General features: G+C 36.9%; 1 protein-coding gene across 1 annotated transcript in view; it reads right to left on the bottom strand.

Annotated features, from left to right (window-relative positions):
- The window catches only part of TNKS2 (tankyrase 2), a 32,711-nt gene that overhangs the window by 2,955 nt on the left and 13,564 nt on the right, over positions 1–16,192 (bottom strand). Inside the window, exons 9-25 of the mRNA XM_064463798.1 lie at positions 15,824–15,945; positions 15,139–15,230; positions 14,967–15,045; positions 13,772–13,943; positions 13,019–13,098; positions 12,445–12,590; positions 11,880–12,045; positions 11,375–11,594; positions 10,853–10,962; positions 9,936–10,124; positions 8,950–9,202; positions 8,215–8,297; positions 7,496–7,616; positions 4,881–4,978; positions 4,193–4,267; positions 2,627–2,732; positions 875–1,061 (exon numbers count right to left, since the gene is read on the bottom strand). Coding sequence (XP_064319868.1) covers positions 875–1,061; positions 2,627–2,732; positions 4,193–4,267; positions 4,881–4,978; positions 7,496–7,616; positions 8,215–8,297; positions 8,950–9,202; positions 9,936–10,124; positions 10,853–10,962; positions 11,375–11,594; positions 11,880–12,045; positions 12,445–12,590; positions 13,019–13,098; positions 13,772–13,943; positions 14,967–15,045; positions 15,139–15,230; positions 15,824–15,945 — 2,299 coding nt within the window. The remainder of the gene's footprint in view (positions 1–874; positions 1,062–2,626; positions 2,733–4,192; positions 4,268–4,880; positions 4,979–7,495; positions 7,617–8,214; positions 8,298–8,949; positions 9,203–9,935; positions 10,125–10,852; positions 10,963–11,374; positions 11,595–11,879; positions 12,046–12,444; positions 12,591–13,018; positions 13,099–13,771; positions 13,944–14,966; positions 15,046–15,138; positions 15,231–15,823; positions 15,946–16,192) is intronic.

The following is a 16,192-nucleotide window of genomic DNA, read 5'->3' as shown; positions in this document are numbered from 1 at the left end:
GCATGCTTAATGTATTCAAAGATTCTTGCTACCTTTTCATGTTTTTTTGGTTGGTTGGGGTTTTTTGTGTGCGTTTTTTTAAGCATTGTTTATTTATTTGTTTGCGTTTTTTTTTTTTTTAATTTTTTTCTGACATCCTCTATAACTCTAGAAGGTTTTTCTCTTTATCAAGAGTGCCAGAAAACAGTAAGCAATATGAAAAGGGGCAGAGACTCATGGAAGGAAACCAGAAGAATGCCCTTACCCTGTGATACTAGTGCAAAACAGTATGCACACAAACACACAAAATATTCTCCTGGTTGAAATGATGGCTACCGCCACAATTAACTCCATGAAGTAAGAGTAACTTTATTCTGAACTGAGGGTGTCAACAAGACATAACAGGCTTTCTGCAGAAAAGTGGATTCAAGAACTCTATTAGTGGTAGAGAGTCCACAAATCCACATCTATATTTTAGTGAGTGAAGCAGCAGTGATGTAGGCATTGGCTGTTACAAAGCACATCCTCCTCAAAGAAATACAGCATCTGAGTACCACTGAATTTCTCCCTTCTCTGTAACGGGCAATGGACTAAACCCTCATATTGCTGCATCTTTCACACAAGCATCTAGCAGATCCTCTTTGCTCTCTGGCTACCTAAGTCTGACTTTTGCGATAAGTTAAGGGGCAAAGGTTTGGTTAAATGCACTGAAGATGATTAAAGGTTCTTTAAGACTTAAATATCAAAGTTTTCTGAAAGTCTGTATTAGGCCCAGCATAGAGAGAGCACTGAGAAGGTTTGGTTACCCAGCAGATCTTTCTTCAGAGACTCTGCTGACTCGATGGTCTATAACACAACACATGAAGGCAAAATCAGATTCTTTGGAACGACTTACCTGTGGCAAGCGTAACAAGATCTATCTTTGTGAATTGGACATCCAGTGCCGCCTCCAATTCCGTACACGTATTGATTGCTTTTGGAAGAATTTTCAGCAAAATAAATCCCAGCTCCAAACATGCCACCTATATAGGCGTGTCTCTCATCAAAGCCTTTGTGAATGATCGCATTCACAAATGGGGAGCCTAAGAGAAAGGAAGCAAAATATTGAAATTACCGTACACAGTTTTTGTGTGTGTGTCACAATTTAGTCATCCATTCCCAACTTTTCTGTACAGTTTTTCTATACATACAAGGAAATCAGCCTCCAAGAAGTGTGACCCCAAATTTACACAGCCAATTGGCTAGAGGTATTATACAAACGCCAGTAGCTGATAAGTGTACATTTTTAACAAAGATTTACAAAGGATAATAACTAAGAGAACCCTTGCTGCAAGAGAAGGCTCTACAGATCTGCACTCCCTTTGGCAGAGCTTCATTCTAACCAAGATTAATTGAATGCACTGCTAAACAAATCCTGTCTTCTTCCTAACACTAAGTAGATTGCATTTAAAAAGCAATAAATGTAAACCAATATTTACTTGCAATGGTCACAGAATTTAGCCTTAAAAAATAACCTGTTCAAAATGGTTGGATTCTGCATACAAGACACCTGATACCCATTAATTGTCACAAAAGTGACAAAGTACAAATTTTTACAACAGTATATATGAATACAAAAGCACCTTTAGAGAAAAGCTGTTCTAAGATAACATGGAATTTCAGAATTACATTGTGAATTATAGGGAAAATAATCCAAAGCCTTATCCTCCAGACTAAAGATGATAAAACCATATATGAAGCAGAAGAATATTCCAGATGAGAACAAGAAAAACCTACAATTGCTCGTCACCTTCTACAAGTGGCATACATCGTTAAAGACACATATTAATGCTTAAAAAATTATATAAACTAAAGACCTAAAAAATCCCCCCAAGGCAGTAATTGCTTTGTTCCAGGGATAATTTTGTTATTATCTACCTAATTCAAAAGACTTTCCATTAAAGACAGGTCATTCCATTAAGAGGCCGTTTCCTCTTACAGGGGTACAGACCACAGTCAAAAGTTGGGATTTAGATATCTACAAGTTTGGGCAAGCAGTTAATTATTGTGCTACTGCTGCTTACAACAGTAACGCATTATGTTGGGAACTATGTAGCTTTCATTGTAAGGATGTACCATGAACTTGCTTAATTTGCCTGTCAGGAAAAACTACATATTTGTGCACAGGAGAGCTTTCAATTGGCTTTAATTTGCTGATTATAAGCTATCTTTTCTGCAGTGATGAACAAGAACTAACTTATCAAATTATAAAAACAAGAAAACAAATCCCACCCCTAAACCCCAGAACAACCCATAGCAGAATAAAGTTTGACCTTTTTTGGTCATACAGCTGATACAGCAGTATTAGTAACTTAACCAAGAACGAGGCACACCCCTTAATCTCCGTTCATAATTGCTAAAATGTTTTCAAATAGAACTTCAAAGTCTCCTTTAGGGAGAGGACAAGGAGATACAAATTTCAGAAGAAAAATGCAGTGTGTTACATGTCCCCATTGTGACATACACAAACGCTTGTTCATATAAAACTCACGCAAAACCTAGAACCTATTTGCATTAAGAAAATTTGCTTCGTTTAAGCCAGTAGAAACCCTCTAATAAAAAGTGTTGATGGTGAAATGAGTTCATAAGGCACATTTCAGTATCTCACCATGAAACAGCATCCTTTCATTAGCATGGTTATGATTCTCTTCAGAGACCTCTTTCCTCCTGTGAGTGTATCTTTCCCACAGTTTCTTGTTGCAGACTTTCTGAATCTGAAATAGTCAAAATAGAAGTTTTCAGTATCAGGGTGGAACTTCAGTTTGCTTTACTTGACAGATGTTTAACCTATAGCAGCTATACCGCAGTACACGTATGCTGCCACCTGAACAAGAATACTTCCACTAGAACTCACTGAAACACAAACTCTCTAACTTACCCTGCAGAAGCTGACTGTTGTAGCACAACTGAATTAAGAATCAATTAGTTTTAAACAACTGTTGAGCAATACTTCTGAATTTAAATTTAGCAGGCTTAGTCCTGATTCTACTCGAGTATCACTCCAAACATAGCTTGATGCTGAATAACTACTAAAAAGATCACCTAGTAAATGAAGAAGTGTCTTCCATGAGGTTATGTAGAACACTTTTAAAAGAAAGGAAATTATGTACTCTCTGCACAGGTATGCTGAACACTGGCAACACCTTATGTAGATACAGCATGTCGATTCTATTGGGGAAACTGTAACATCAGTTCAGAATAAAACTTAGTAGTACTTAGTTGCAAATCAAAATCTCTATCATTTTATTGAAAATTACTATTTCTTCAGTGGAAAAAAATATGAGTGCAAATCAAAATTTCACTAAATTACTTAAATCAAGCCAAAGTAGGTACCATTATTTCCACGCTTCAAGAGTTTTGCCTTCACTTCTTGGTTTGTTTTTTTTTTTTCCCCTGCCATTCCCTCAAAAGAAGCCTTCTTTTGTTTCCCATAAAACCTTCTGTCTTTTTCTTCAAACATTCTGCAGTCTTCTGTGAGGTCTTTCTATGTTAATTTCTCATAAAATTTCTTAATGACTATTAAACCATAAGCAGTTTTTCCATACAATCTTATTCTTTGGATTTCCCTGGAAGATGATCTTTTTCCTGTGCATGTCTTAAAATGGCATATCTTATCACAGAATCATAGAATGGTTTGTGTTGGAAGGGACCTTTAGAGGTCATCCGGTCCAACCCCCCTGCAATGAGCAGGGACATCTTCAACCAGATCAGGTTGCTCAGAGCCCCGTCTAGCCTGACCTTGGATGTCTCTCTCTAGGGATGGGGCAGCTACCCTCTCTCTGGGCAACTTGTGCCTGGGTTTCACCACCCTCATTGTAAAAAATATTTTCCTTATATCCAGTCTATATCTACCCTCCTTTAGTTTAAAACCATCACCCCTTGTCCTGTCACAACAGGCCTTGCTAAGGAGGTTGCCCCATCTTTCCTGTAGCCCTCCTTTAAGTACTGGAAGGCTGCAATAAGGTCTCCCCAGAGCCTTCCCTTCTCCAGGCTGAACAACCCCAACTCCCTCAGCCTGTCTTCACAGGAGAGGTGCTCCAGCCTTCAGATCATTTTTGTGGCCTTCACATATCACATTACGGAACTCAACAAATGTAGAGCATTTTATGGACATTTTATTTTTCAGCCAAAACTCTAAAGGTGTAACCCCTGACCATAAAAATGCAACAGCTACCTTTAAGATGTTGTATCTATTGAAGACTCCGCCAGCATGTCCTCCGTCCCTATGCTCTCTGACAGTACTCTGCATCTGAAGATTGAGAATTTTAAGGAGGATCACTTTGTTTCAGAACACATTCAACACACATATTCTTCACACAGTCAAATAATCAGTATAACTAATTCTGTCTTAAAAAGATCAAAAAATCATACAAGAAATTTTTAGGCAATGACTGTATGTTAAAGCAATGCCAGATTTTATGGATGCACATGAATAGGGTTAATGATTTTTTTTGTAAGCCATAGTCCATGGTCTAGTTTTCAAACAGAAAAAGATTGTCACTAATCTATTTAGAATACGGTTTCTTCAGAATTTTCTCCTGTGTGATTATGACACCTTGGAAGGAAGTGACTTAAAATTGCATGCAACAGACAGGCAACTGGTAGCAAAGAATTTATATGTTATATCAAAGAGCTTTTCTATATAGCAGAGGTTTTAAAAATACTACAAGCAGTAGAAGAAAGAAAACAATGACAGACGTCATGTGCACAGATTGTAAGTGGAGCAGTCAAAGTTGGAAACTTGAGGTATCCTTATACAAGTTTTTCTTAGGCTTAGGTGTTTATTGCACTGTGAAATTGTCTAGCAATACTTCTTTATCTGAAATAACAAAACCACTGAGAGACTACCAAGAAAGGCATACCTCCTCTTCTACTGATTGAAATTCCTTATCTTCAGTGGAAAGATCTATGAGAATAGTTCCGCTACCAGAAGTATTTAGAGTCAGGTATGGGTTAAGTCCTGTGAATATAACAAAACACAACAACACTTCCAGAAACTGCTTTAAGACTGCTGATTTGGAATGATAACCAGTAAGACATTTTTCTTTTTAAAGGGACCATTTTCTCAAAACTCAGTTTAAAAGATGAAAAGGTTAGCTGCTAAGGCCAGCAGAGATTAGCAATGGTTTTAATTGCCTTGCATCAGCCACATATATTTTTGAGGATATCCAAGTGCGATCCCTCAAATGATGTCATTAGTTTCAAACAACCTTTTCAGCATCTCTTTTTATAACCTCTACACACACATTACCATACATACACTATAAATGCCACAAGAAGCACAGCAGCTCAGTCTGGATGCAGATCAACAGCTATCATTTTCATTGATCTGTGGATACTGATCAATCATTCTCTCAACAAAAATAAACATTTCAGACACACTAACCCATTTGTCTGTGCTTAGCTCAGTATGTTAATGTATGTGACAGGGAAACTGTATGTAAGCAGTTTTTTATTTAAGCGTTCATTTCAACTCTAGGCAGTGGAACAGCGAGGAACCCGTCCCTGTACAGAGTCCATGACTACTGATGGCAATGGCATCATGAACAACAGAATTGACTTGAAATGCTATTTCAATAGGAATATTTTTCCCATGGATCACACAGAAAGACCTCACAAAAGAACTAAGATACTCTCTGCACCTAAAAAGCCTGAGCCTGATACTGAATGATTAAAGGAAACTATCATTCCAACTATGCAAAAAAAAAAACCTCCAAAAAACAAAAAAAGTTGGAATTTTATGCAGAATCCATTGTCAATTTACATACAGACTTCAATCACAACTGGCAAGTAACAGGAACGTAATTACTGGGCATAAGAATACAAGGACAGTGTGTATCAGATGTCTTGCCCATGGCCTTCCCAGACAACTAGAAGGTGACCAGAGTTAGATACTAGGTCTGTCATAACCTCCCTGGAAAGGAATAACGTGGGGAAAAGGGAAATTACAGATTAATCCACAGTCAAAAGCCTCACGTCGGCAGTGTGCAACTGGAACATAGTGTTCAGGAGCAAACAACTCTGGCAAGAAAGGACCAAAATAAAGCTCTTCCACAAAAGCCCTCTAACCTCGAAATAATGGCCACACTGTGTTCAGCAAGAGCTGCCAAAATACAAGTGCAAACATACTTCAGCGCAAAAGCACAACGGCAAGATACACAAAACCGACACAATAATTGAACGAGAACAACCCTCTCCGCCCCAAAAACACACCCTAGAAAAAAAAAATTAAGAGCCGATAAAATACGTAGTTTAAGTACTTATGTCTGTGGTTAATGAAAACGTCAGGCCTTTCATGGCAAGACAGCAAGACTCTAGAAAGAATGGGGGTGGGAGTGGCGAAGGATTTAGATGCTTGACATTCTGGGTATATACAGACATACTAAAGTATGCAAACGTATACATATGTTCAAAAATACATCACTCCTGCTTGGAAGGCAAAATGAGTATATGATTACTGGTTGTGTAAACTCAGAACTCAAACAGGACATGAGGCTGAAATGACACCTTAAAAGCAACTTCTATCCAAAATATTCAATGAATCTGTCAAAAACCATGTGACAAGAGAAAATTACAAAGATCTGCTTAAGTATTTCATTACTAGGAAATTTATTATCTTAAGGGTTGGTTAATACTGTTTTAAGGAGCAAAAAATAACTTAGAACTTGGGATAGTGACTCTCTCATTCTAGGGAGCGCAGATTTTAGAATGCGAATTCACAAATGGTGTCTCAAGAGGGCAAAAAAATCCTACCAATTCTAACTACTTTATTCAACTTCTACAAAACACAACAAAACAATAGTAAGTGATGTTTCAGTGAGACGAGGAAACAAAAGGTTTGGGGTTTTTTGTCTCTGATGCAGCCATATTTACATGAAGCATACTATTCCCAGGATTGTGTTGGTATCAACAGTGCTGCACAAATAGAGAGGTTTTAGCATAAACTTCAATACAAGCTGCAGCTATTAAACAATTATGTTAATTTTGGTTCACTGGAAGCACACCAACTGTATTTTTAAAGAAATGTATATATAAGAATCTCAGCTGCCGTTCTGAGAGAGCAAACACAGTATTCTTTTGCAGAACCTAATGGAACAGTATATGACAGGCCCTAACCCACCAACAGAGAGTGTGCTCTGCTCTCCAGAGTGCCCTGATGAAGATAAATACTCCCCACCTCAAAAAGCTTACAATCCTTTTGCACTAGGATCTACACTTTACCTATGCAAAGACAAAATAGTGAACACGAAGGAAAAATAAATAAATTAGAGAACTGAAAGGCAAGACTACAGTAATTCACAGCACAAATAAAAATGCTTATGTTTCTGACTTGAAATATAGTTTGAACTGCCATTTTCTAGGACAAGTTTTATTATCAATTCTTTTTAATGAGATACAACTTAGAATAATCTAAAGCATTTATAAAAGTGGATTCTATAAAGACAGTGTTACATAACAAGTTGAAATAAGAATATACCTTGCTGTCCAGAAATGAGTCTTTCAACTCCTTTAATGATTTTATGCCTATGGCCATAAGCATTAATTCCAATTTCCTTCAATTCTTTGTGTCCCATTTCAACCAATACATCCAGTGTTATCTATAATGAAAGCAACACCATTTTCTTTGTACAACCACATAAACAGACTAAAACAGCTGCCAATGACAGTGAAAATATACCTCACAAAAGGAGATAAAAAGCAAGTGTGAAAAGAACATTAACATTGGAGACTTTAGTGTATTATTCTCGTACTTCACTTTTACTCTACTGTTTTCTCCAAACTTTTGTCTTTAAATAAATACGCTACTAACTACAATTGTGTAACTTGTCCTGCTTGCAAGAATCACGTTTGCGATTGAGAAATAAAATTTTCTAGATGTATTCAAGCCAACAGAAACAAAACCAGAAATTACTACTCAACACTGTCTACTTATTTACTCCATCATTTATACCACTGAAAGGAAACATGCCTACCCTCTCAAACTGATATAGATATTACTGCCTCCGTTTTTTTTATATATACATATATTTTAAAATATTTATATATCAATTTAAAAAATCCAGTTATGCTCCTTTCCTTCATTCCACTCCTTTTGACATTCACTCATTTTAAATCTGTCTCATTACATTATTCTAAACAGTCAGTATTTATCCCTTTGCTTTCTAGCTGAGCATCTAGAAAAATATAGCTACTTACCTGTTCTCTCTCAAATATGTCAATTAGATGTTCAAGGCCAAGGTTCCGCACAAACTGATTTATGCTAAAATCTACACCTGAAACTGGGTAGGAAGAAAAACTCACAATGAATATTCATACATGTATTGTAAAATAAAGTACACGTATCTCATGCTGTCTGTGGCAATAACGAGAGAGACAGAAATTCCTGGTCTTCTGAAGACAGGGAGTAAATATCTATATCACCAACCAATGGCAACTACTACTTAATCTACCCTAGTATTCTAAGATTTCTACCTGTCCCAAGAGTGGTCTTTGTGCTTCCACGAGATAAGCAACTAACTAGCTACCAGAAATGCATGTTCAAACAGAAAATATTTTGAGAACTAAAACATTATAGATGTAACCTTTTCAATATATCTGATCTAAGAACAGCCTCTTAGAAACCAGATAAAGTTTGTAGTAAAATACTGCTTGATATGTAGCCAAATTTCATTTGACTTCTCTTTTAAAACACAATTCACCATTTTGGTTCTGTACAGGAGAAAAGGAACATTTTAAAGATTCCGTAAGGGGAAAGTACTAAAATCTTATACTACAAGACTTTTAGACTTCTGTTCCTTGTTAACATCATCATAAGGAATAGGGATACTGCATAGGTCACAGTAACTGCGTGCATGTGTGGGTACCTCACACTTGTGCATTCTTTTACCACGCGGTAGAAAATGTTATTCATTCCTAACTGGAAAGCCTCACCTTCTTTTTTCTCCAGAACAGTAGCTCCCTCTGCACTGTTTGTACCAACAACAGACGGAAGTTCAGAAAAACTACCAGACAAGTTGTCAAGACTACTTGCAGCAGACAGACTGGATGGACTGGATGGAACAGAAGACAGGGAATCGGCCGTAGAACCTGTAGCCTGAGACACACTTATAACCTGAGGTTTGTAGCAAGTCGGTAAGGCGGAAGGAGGCATTGCTGCTGTCAATAACGCGCTGACATCATCTGCCTAATTAGCAGAAAACAACTTATTAAAATAGAGGAACACTTTTAGACAATGTTTTTTCCTAGAATGCATTATCATTATGCCAGACTTCTTAAGCATAAACGAATATTGGAAAAAATATGTGTTTTACAACGCAGCTTACCAATGGCCTTTCGTGCCAACAGCATACATGAAACTGTAAAACATTTATAAACTGTAAAAAGATGAAAAAACTTCAATATTTCTAAAAAACTTTAGGGACAGTTAAACTGAATTAATTTTCTAGGAAGAATGAACGAGAGCTTTACTGGCAACTAGAACTTATGAAACAAAACAGTTACTCCAAGTATAGCTTTGAATTGTATTATAATACTTTGGAAAAAAACACCCAAAAACTAGTTTCCAAAGTTTATGTTGCTACAAAGTTTGCTTACATTTTATTGCCATAATTTTTGTATTAAACTTACGTACCAAGTTAAAAGCATCAAATTATACGCATGAATTCCTTTTGGTTTTTTTTTTTCCTCCCTACTCTATCTTGAAATATGAAGTTGTGAGCAAGAAAATATTTAAAGAAGGTTTATAAAGACTCTAGCGACTTTCCTTACCAGGCACATACAAACACCAGAAAAACTACAGTATTTTAAATTTTGCAGAAGTTGCCATATTATGGTATTTTTTTAACAGACAGTTTTCAGATGAGCTGCCACAAATGACAGGTGAGTACAGATTTCCCAAGAAGAGCCCCACCACTTACGGTGACCAGGTCCAATGGTGTTTGTCCTTCTTGGTTTTTCAGAGTTGGATCAGCCCCATGTGCCAGTAACAAGGCACAAAGCTGTGTCCTTCCTTTCTGGGCTGCTTCATGCAGAGGTGTGAAAGCCCATTTGTCTGTAGCATTCACACATGCATTATACTTTATAAGTAAAGCTGCCACATCAACATGCTGGAAAATAAAACACATGTTAAATTCCAAGGTACCACAGTGTATTAAACTAACTCGGAACTACCACTGATGCTTCTTTGTAATCCTCATTCTGAGTTTTCTTAGAATACATGTACTTTTTGATTATGATTTAAAAAAAATTAAAACTTCTTCCTCACCTATAATATACCAGTAAAAAGTTAAGATTTCTTCTCGTATGAAAAAGGGACAGACTACGACAGAAACCCAAATCCAGGGGAATCTAAAGGAAAAAAGCCTGAATTTGAATTTCCAGTTTGGAAAGTACTGCAACTGTTTTGATTAAAGGCTTGATCCAAGCACAAAAATCCAGGAAATCCACAAAAACAATTAGTGTCTCAACACCAGCTGAACAAGTGAAAATGATATCCTGCTGATATGATTTGACTGGTGCAGGTAAGGAAACGTATTTTATGGAACACCTTTCAGGCTGCTGGCTTTCTAAGTGTTCATGTTCAGAACGCTCAATTCTGTGAACTCCAACCGTGATTTTACAAATTCAAAAGAGTCTTCACCTATACAATGAGCTGGCTATGACTGATTTTTTTTTTGTGTGTGTGTGTGTGTGTGCACTTTACAAATAAGATTACATTACAACTCAACGGCAAAAGCTTTTTAGAGTATTGGCTCACAATGTTGTCAATAAAACATATCACTTTCATTTATTTATTTTTAAATAAATAAAGCCTCAGAAAGTTTTACGTATTTACCCCATAAGATGCTGCATTATGCAGAGGAATCAAGCCTCCTTTATCCTGTGCATTCACATCTGCTCCATGCTGTAACAGGTACTCTGCAACCTCCAAATTGTTGTAACCAGCTGGAAGGTTGTAAGAGGAGAGGATAAATAGAACATATTAAAAGAAACCCAAACATTCTCAACAGGCTGAAGAGCAGTAGTAATTCACTTAAATTACTTGAAAATTAAGAATTCGATCCCAGTGAAGTCTGTGTATTACCTATTAGTGAGGACAGCTTCACCCTATTTAAGAGTATTTGATTTTAAATCTTCTGTCAATAAACAATAAAAGACCCTCTTTAGCTAGGAGAGAGCAGGAAATTGAAGTCATTGGACAGTTTAGAAGAGGAACATAAGATTAATATGCATAAATTTTTTTTTTAAGAGAAATTATGGAATCCTCTAGCTTGAGGCTACATTTTATACTTAGACATAGAAAGTTCAGCCACAGTAACTAGTAATTCTGATCAAACCAGTTAATTAAAACACTGACCTGCTAAATGTAGTGGTGTTGAATGACGTCCTTGCGTGTCCCGACAGTTGACGTTGTCAGGTGAACAGAGCTTTTTCACTCGGGCCAAACAACCTTTCTTTGCAGCATCTAGTAGTGCTGCATCTCCTCTGAGGAGATCTTGAATATCAGTATCACCATCTTTAACAAGGTCTAGAGGAGTATTTCCATCTCTGTTTTTCTTTGTAGGGTCAGCTCCATGCTATGCACATCAAAAACAGGTGGTAAGTATGTAATAAACACGCTGCATCTTAGGTCTTATCGAGCAAATATTCTGACACCTATTCAAATCTTTCAGAGAGCGCCTTCCATTTACCATGAGAAACGACACCACAGTTGCTAATATAATTCCTGTTACTGAAAACACACATTTAACTACAATCATTTAGAAACCACAAAACACAAATCAATTTCTCAGAGAAGTCCAATCACATTTCAGACTGAACAAGGAAGAAAGAAAGAAACCTCTCCCCAGCATATGTAATACCTGTAACAGGAGTTTGCAAATCTCATATTTTCCTTTTGCTGCAGCTTCATGCAAGGGCGTGAATTTCCACAAGTCAGCTACATTGACAACTGCACCATGTTTAACCAGCAGTTCTGCAACTTCATAGTGACCATATGAGCAAGCATTATGTAAGGGGACAAGTCCTCTAGAAACAATTAAAAGAAGAGAAAAACTATCTTTAAAAATTGAGCTTCTTTTCACAGAGTGATATAAACTTAAAACACAACGCACCTTCAACAATCAAACAATTATTTTTTTTTTATTTTCCACGATAGCCTAATATAGTAGGAGTATCTACTGCCAAAGTGGTAAAAATGCAGCCCACAGTGGCACCGAAGAAAAGCAAAAACACAGCGCCAGAGAAATTCTTGACACACTGGTCTCAAGTACTGTAAAATGCTGTTGTGGATATGCTGAACATCTCCATTCAATAAAAAAACTGAATGCCTGAAGAAAGATGGGATGCTGATCAGCTAGCAATATTCAAGAGATGACAGATATCAGCAATTACAATTGCCAAGAAAATATACATTTGAGTATTTACCCCTTATCTTTTGCATGCACATCAGCTCCATGCTGAAGAAGATATTCGACAACGGATACCCTATTATATCCAGCTGCAAAATGAAGTGGTGTAGATTGACGTCCTTCAATATCTCTGCAGTTCACACTTTGAACTGTACATAGTTTCTGTGAAATCCCCAAAACAAAACACACATCACTATGTAGTGTTGGCACACTTTTAATTTAGTCATAGAATGTTGTTATACACATCTAATTCTGAAAAATTGTTTTAAGAAGAAAGCTTATATTTTCATTTAATTTTACATAAACCCTTTCTTTTCAGAGATTGCGTCCCAAGAAAGGAAATCATTAAATACTCCCCCCCCAAAATCCACACCTGTGACAACTTCTTTATGCTTTTTATATAAGACAAACTTCTGGAGGTGGTGAACATTCTATTTTGTCATCTGTAGTATTTGTGCAACACACAAGTTTTAGGACATGGATCACAACTCTAAAGCAGTCAGTGAAGGGCTGTTTGATTGCTTATTTTGAGAAATTATAGCCTGGGATATAATTCCCTCTTTTTTTTTTTAGGACAGGTTTAAGCTTACTTTTACAGTATCCACATCTCCAGCCTTTGCAGCCTCCAGCAACTGTCGATCAGCATCAGAATTTCCTAATGGGATACCTTCTGCAAAATAAATGAGGTTGCATGATAGGTAAGTGTATGTAGTAGTAGAAGGAATTTGTTAAGACAGAAATCATTTAAAGGATTTCCCTTACAAAAAAGTTAACTAATTATAGACAAGTTTTGTCTTTTCTTACTATTTACAACCATAGCTATTAGTTCTAACAGTGTTTGCGAAGTCGCCTTTAACTGTGGAACCAACATTCTTATTTCAGTTTCAGAATTAGACTACAGCAAGAAGCCTACCTATGTGTATAATATCCAAACCTTACTCTTGAAAATCTATGTACCTTGTTACCTCTGCTCACAAATGCAAAGCGGCCATTTCTTGCTTTTGAAACTCATTTTTCTACTTTCAAGATTCCCCTCTCCCTACATCAGGACTTTTCCAAAATTATTCCAGCTGGCTATACCGTGAAACATTCTGAGCATGTCTGACAACCCATGTAGCGAATACTTGAGAGTGAATGATATTGTTAACTATGCCTACAGCAGACGCTCTCCCTGCGCACGTAGTTATGGAGTAAGAACTGCACAACCCAGTACTGTCTTCTGTAGAAAGTACTACTTTTTTTTTGACCTGTGTTCACTAGTATTTCTTGACAGCATTTGATTCAGCAAGTAAAATGAAGGACCACGTTACTTCATAAGTGGATTTTTAATAAATCAGTTGTACCTTGCAGTAGCTGTTGGACACTTTCAGTCCCCATTTGTAAGGCTGTAAAGCCCTGCAGAGACACAATGGAAGGATCACATCCAGAACTCAAGAGCAACCTGCATGTCTGAAGATGACCACAATGTGCTGCTCTATGAAGAGAGGTCTGGCCAAGATTATCTAATGCGTTAACCTGAAGATAACACAGACAAGAAACGCCACCATTAAAACTTAATGTTAAAGCTGTTTCCATTGCTGACTGGGAGAGTTTCACAACTATTCTTCTTACTTTAATTAAAAGAACATACTCAGCGTATTTCCAAAGCTCATGACATTTCAAAAGATAAAATTTAAACAAAAGCAGTTCATAAAGTTATAACTACATTTACTGAGGAAGAACAGCCCCCTTTTAGAGGCACATGAATAATCCAGCACAGACAGCTACAGAAATTTTACTGCATACAGAAGTAGGCCATTATTTTGCCCATGGCAGCACAAATCCGTAGTGCCAACATGTAGAACAGCTTTTATCTGCATTGGCTTATAGTGGTTTTTCAGATTGAGGACTTCGTATGTTTCAGTCGAGGTGTATTTAACAATTTAAAACCCTGCATCCAAAGGTTACTTGTATTCCCTACTGTTCCTCTGGTTTTGATCATTGCTTTGGGAATGTCGCAGCAGTCAGGCTAGAATCAAATCTCTGAGAGAGAGACGGCATTCCTAGTTTTGGAGGATTCAAGCATTACAGAGAGTATCTCCTTTCCACTTTTTCTTTCTGTGGAAATTTGAACTAAACACTGTGTTATGATTTAACATTTTGCCTTTACTGTAGTTTTTGCTGCACACATCACCACGTAAAGTCTACCAGTTACACAGTTCAGTCTAGCTTCTTGTTGTTCATATATATCCCCTACCTTTTTTCCTTAAGCATTTCATTACTATTGCTGGACAATGGAGCACTGAATAAGACACTCTACAAGCTTTCAGTTAAGTCCAAAGAACTGCATCTACACTTCTTATACAATAGGACCAAAACAACAACGTGTCAATGTGTAGGGCCACACTGGTGAATTGATGGCCTATGTCTTGGCCATATAAATCTACAGCCTTCTAAATGAATTTAGAAAAGTCTGTCTACTCAGCTGTCCGCTCTCATGGTATGAAAACCTATGTAGCAGGTAAACCTCTACAAAAAAGCGTGAATAGTAACTCATACCTTAGCTTCATGTTTCACAACTACTTCAACAACATCATTATGAGCTTTTTCTGATGCCACATGCAGAGGAGTCAAGAAGCTTTAAAAAAGAAAAAAAAAAGAATCATTCAAAACATGTTTTGCAAAAATCTTCTAAACAAACACTTAGGAGTATTCATTTGTAACCACTCACTCTTTTGTTTTCTCATTGATGTTGGCCCCCTTCCTCAGCAGCAATTCACACACTTGTTTTCTCTTAGGATATGGAGATGCAGCAGCACAGTGCTGAGAACATTAAAAATTGTAGCATTAACAACTAGCTAGCAAGATACAGGTTTTACTGCTTCCTGATCAGCTGGCAGTTAAAAGCTGGTTGTGTGCAAAGTCAACAGAAAAAAAAAAAAACAAAAACAAAACCAACCCAAAATCCCCAAACAAACATGTAAAAGCTTATTAATTTGGGAGTTTCCACATGGGCTTTTGGCTTTACCCTGGTGTTTTCCAGAGCTCCCCCTCCAAGAGTTGCTGGAAACCTTCAAGCTTTACAAACAAAACTAACATATGTAGCTTGCTGTTGCTTAAAACTAGACTACTCTACAGAAAAACAGTCATTTAGACAACCTAAATTAAACACGCAATTTAGATTAGTCTTAATATTAACCTTTAGACCAAATATTAATCAATGTTATTTGTTTAACCACACACTGGATATTCTGGGTTGGTCTGAATTACACTACTCGACACTGAAATTTTTAGTTCTAAACTATTACCTAGTATGTCAGGTATTATTATATATATTAGACACGTAATTACATAGTATCATTATGTATTATTAGCCAGAATACATGCAAAATAATTAATTAATCCTGAGATATTACCAATGCTGTCTCATGTGTTTGGGGATGCTTGAAGTTCACTGTCTCCAATGAAAGATGTTTCTTTATACGAGCTACATCTGATTCTCTTGCAGCCTGCAGCAGTGAGTGACCTTTGAATTCATCTTCAAAGAGAAATAAATACATACCAGAAGGTTACACTCCTTAACTCGAGAAGGACGAAGAGAATTGTTTCTTTTAGTACAAAAATACTCATTTTATTCAGCAGACTATGGCGCAGACATTTCCAACTTAGACTTATGCTCCTACATCACTTGACAGAACTTGTTAGCTAACAAGTGAAAACACTACCGGAATGCGCTTTGTTTCTAAACCAAAGCCAGAGACATCCGAACTGGCTGAACAAGATCT

Source organism: Phalacrocorax carbo, chromosome 12, assembly GCF_963921805.1.
Source record: "Phalacrocorax carbo chromosome 12, bPhaCar2.1, whole genome shotgun sequence".
NCBI classification, from domain to species: domain Eukaryota; kingdom Metazoa; phylum Chordata; class Aves; order Suliformes; family Phalacrocoracidae; genus Phalacrocorax; species Phalacrocorax carbo.
Note: the sequence above shows the minus strand (reverse complement) of the source record. Positions and strands in the feature narration are given on the sequence as shown.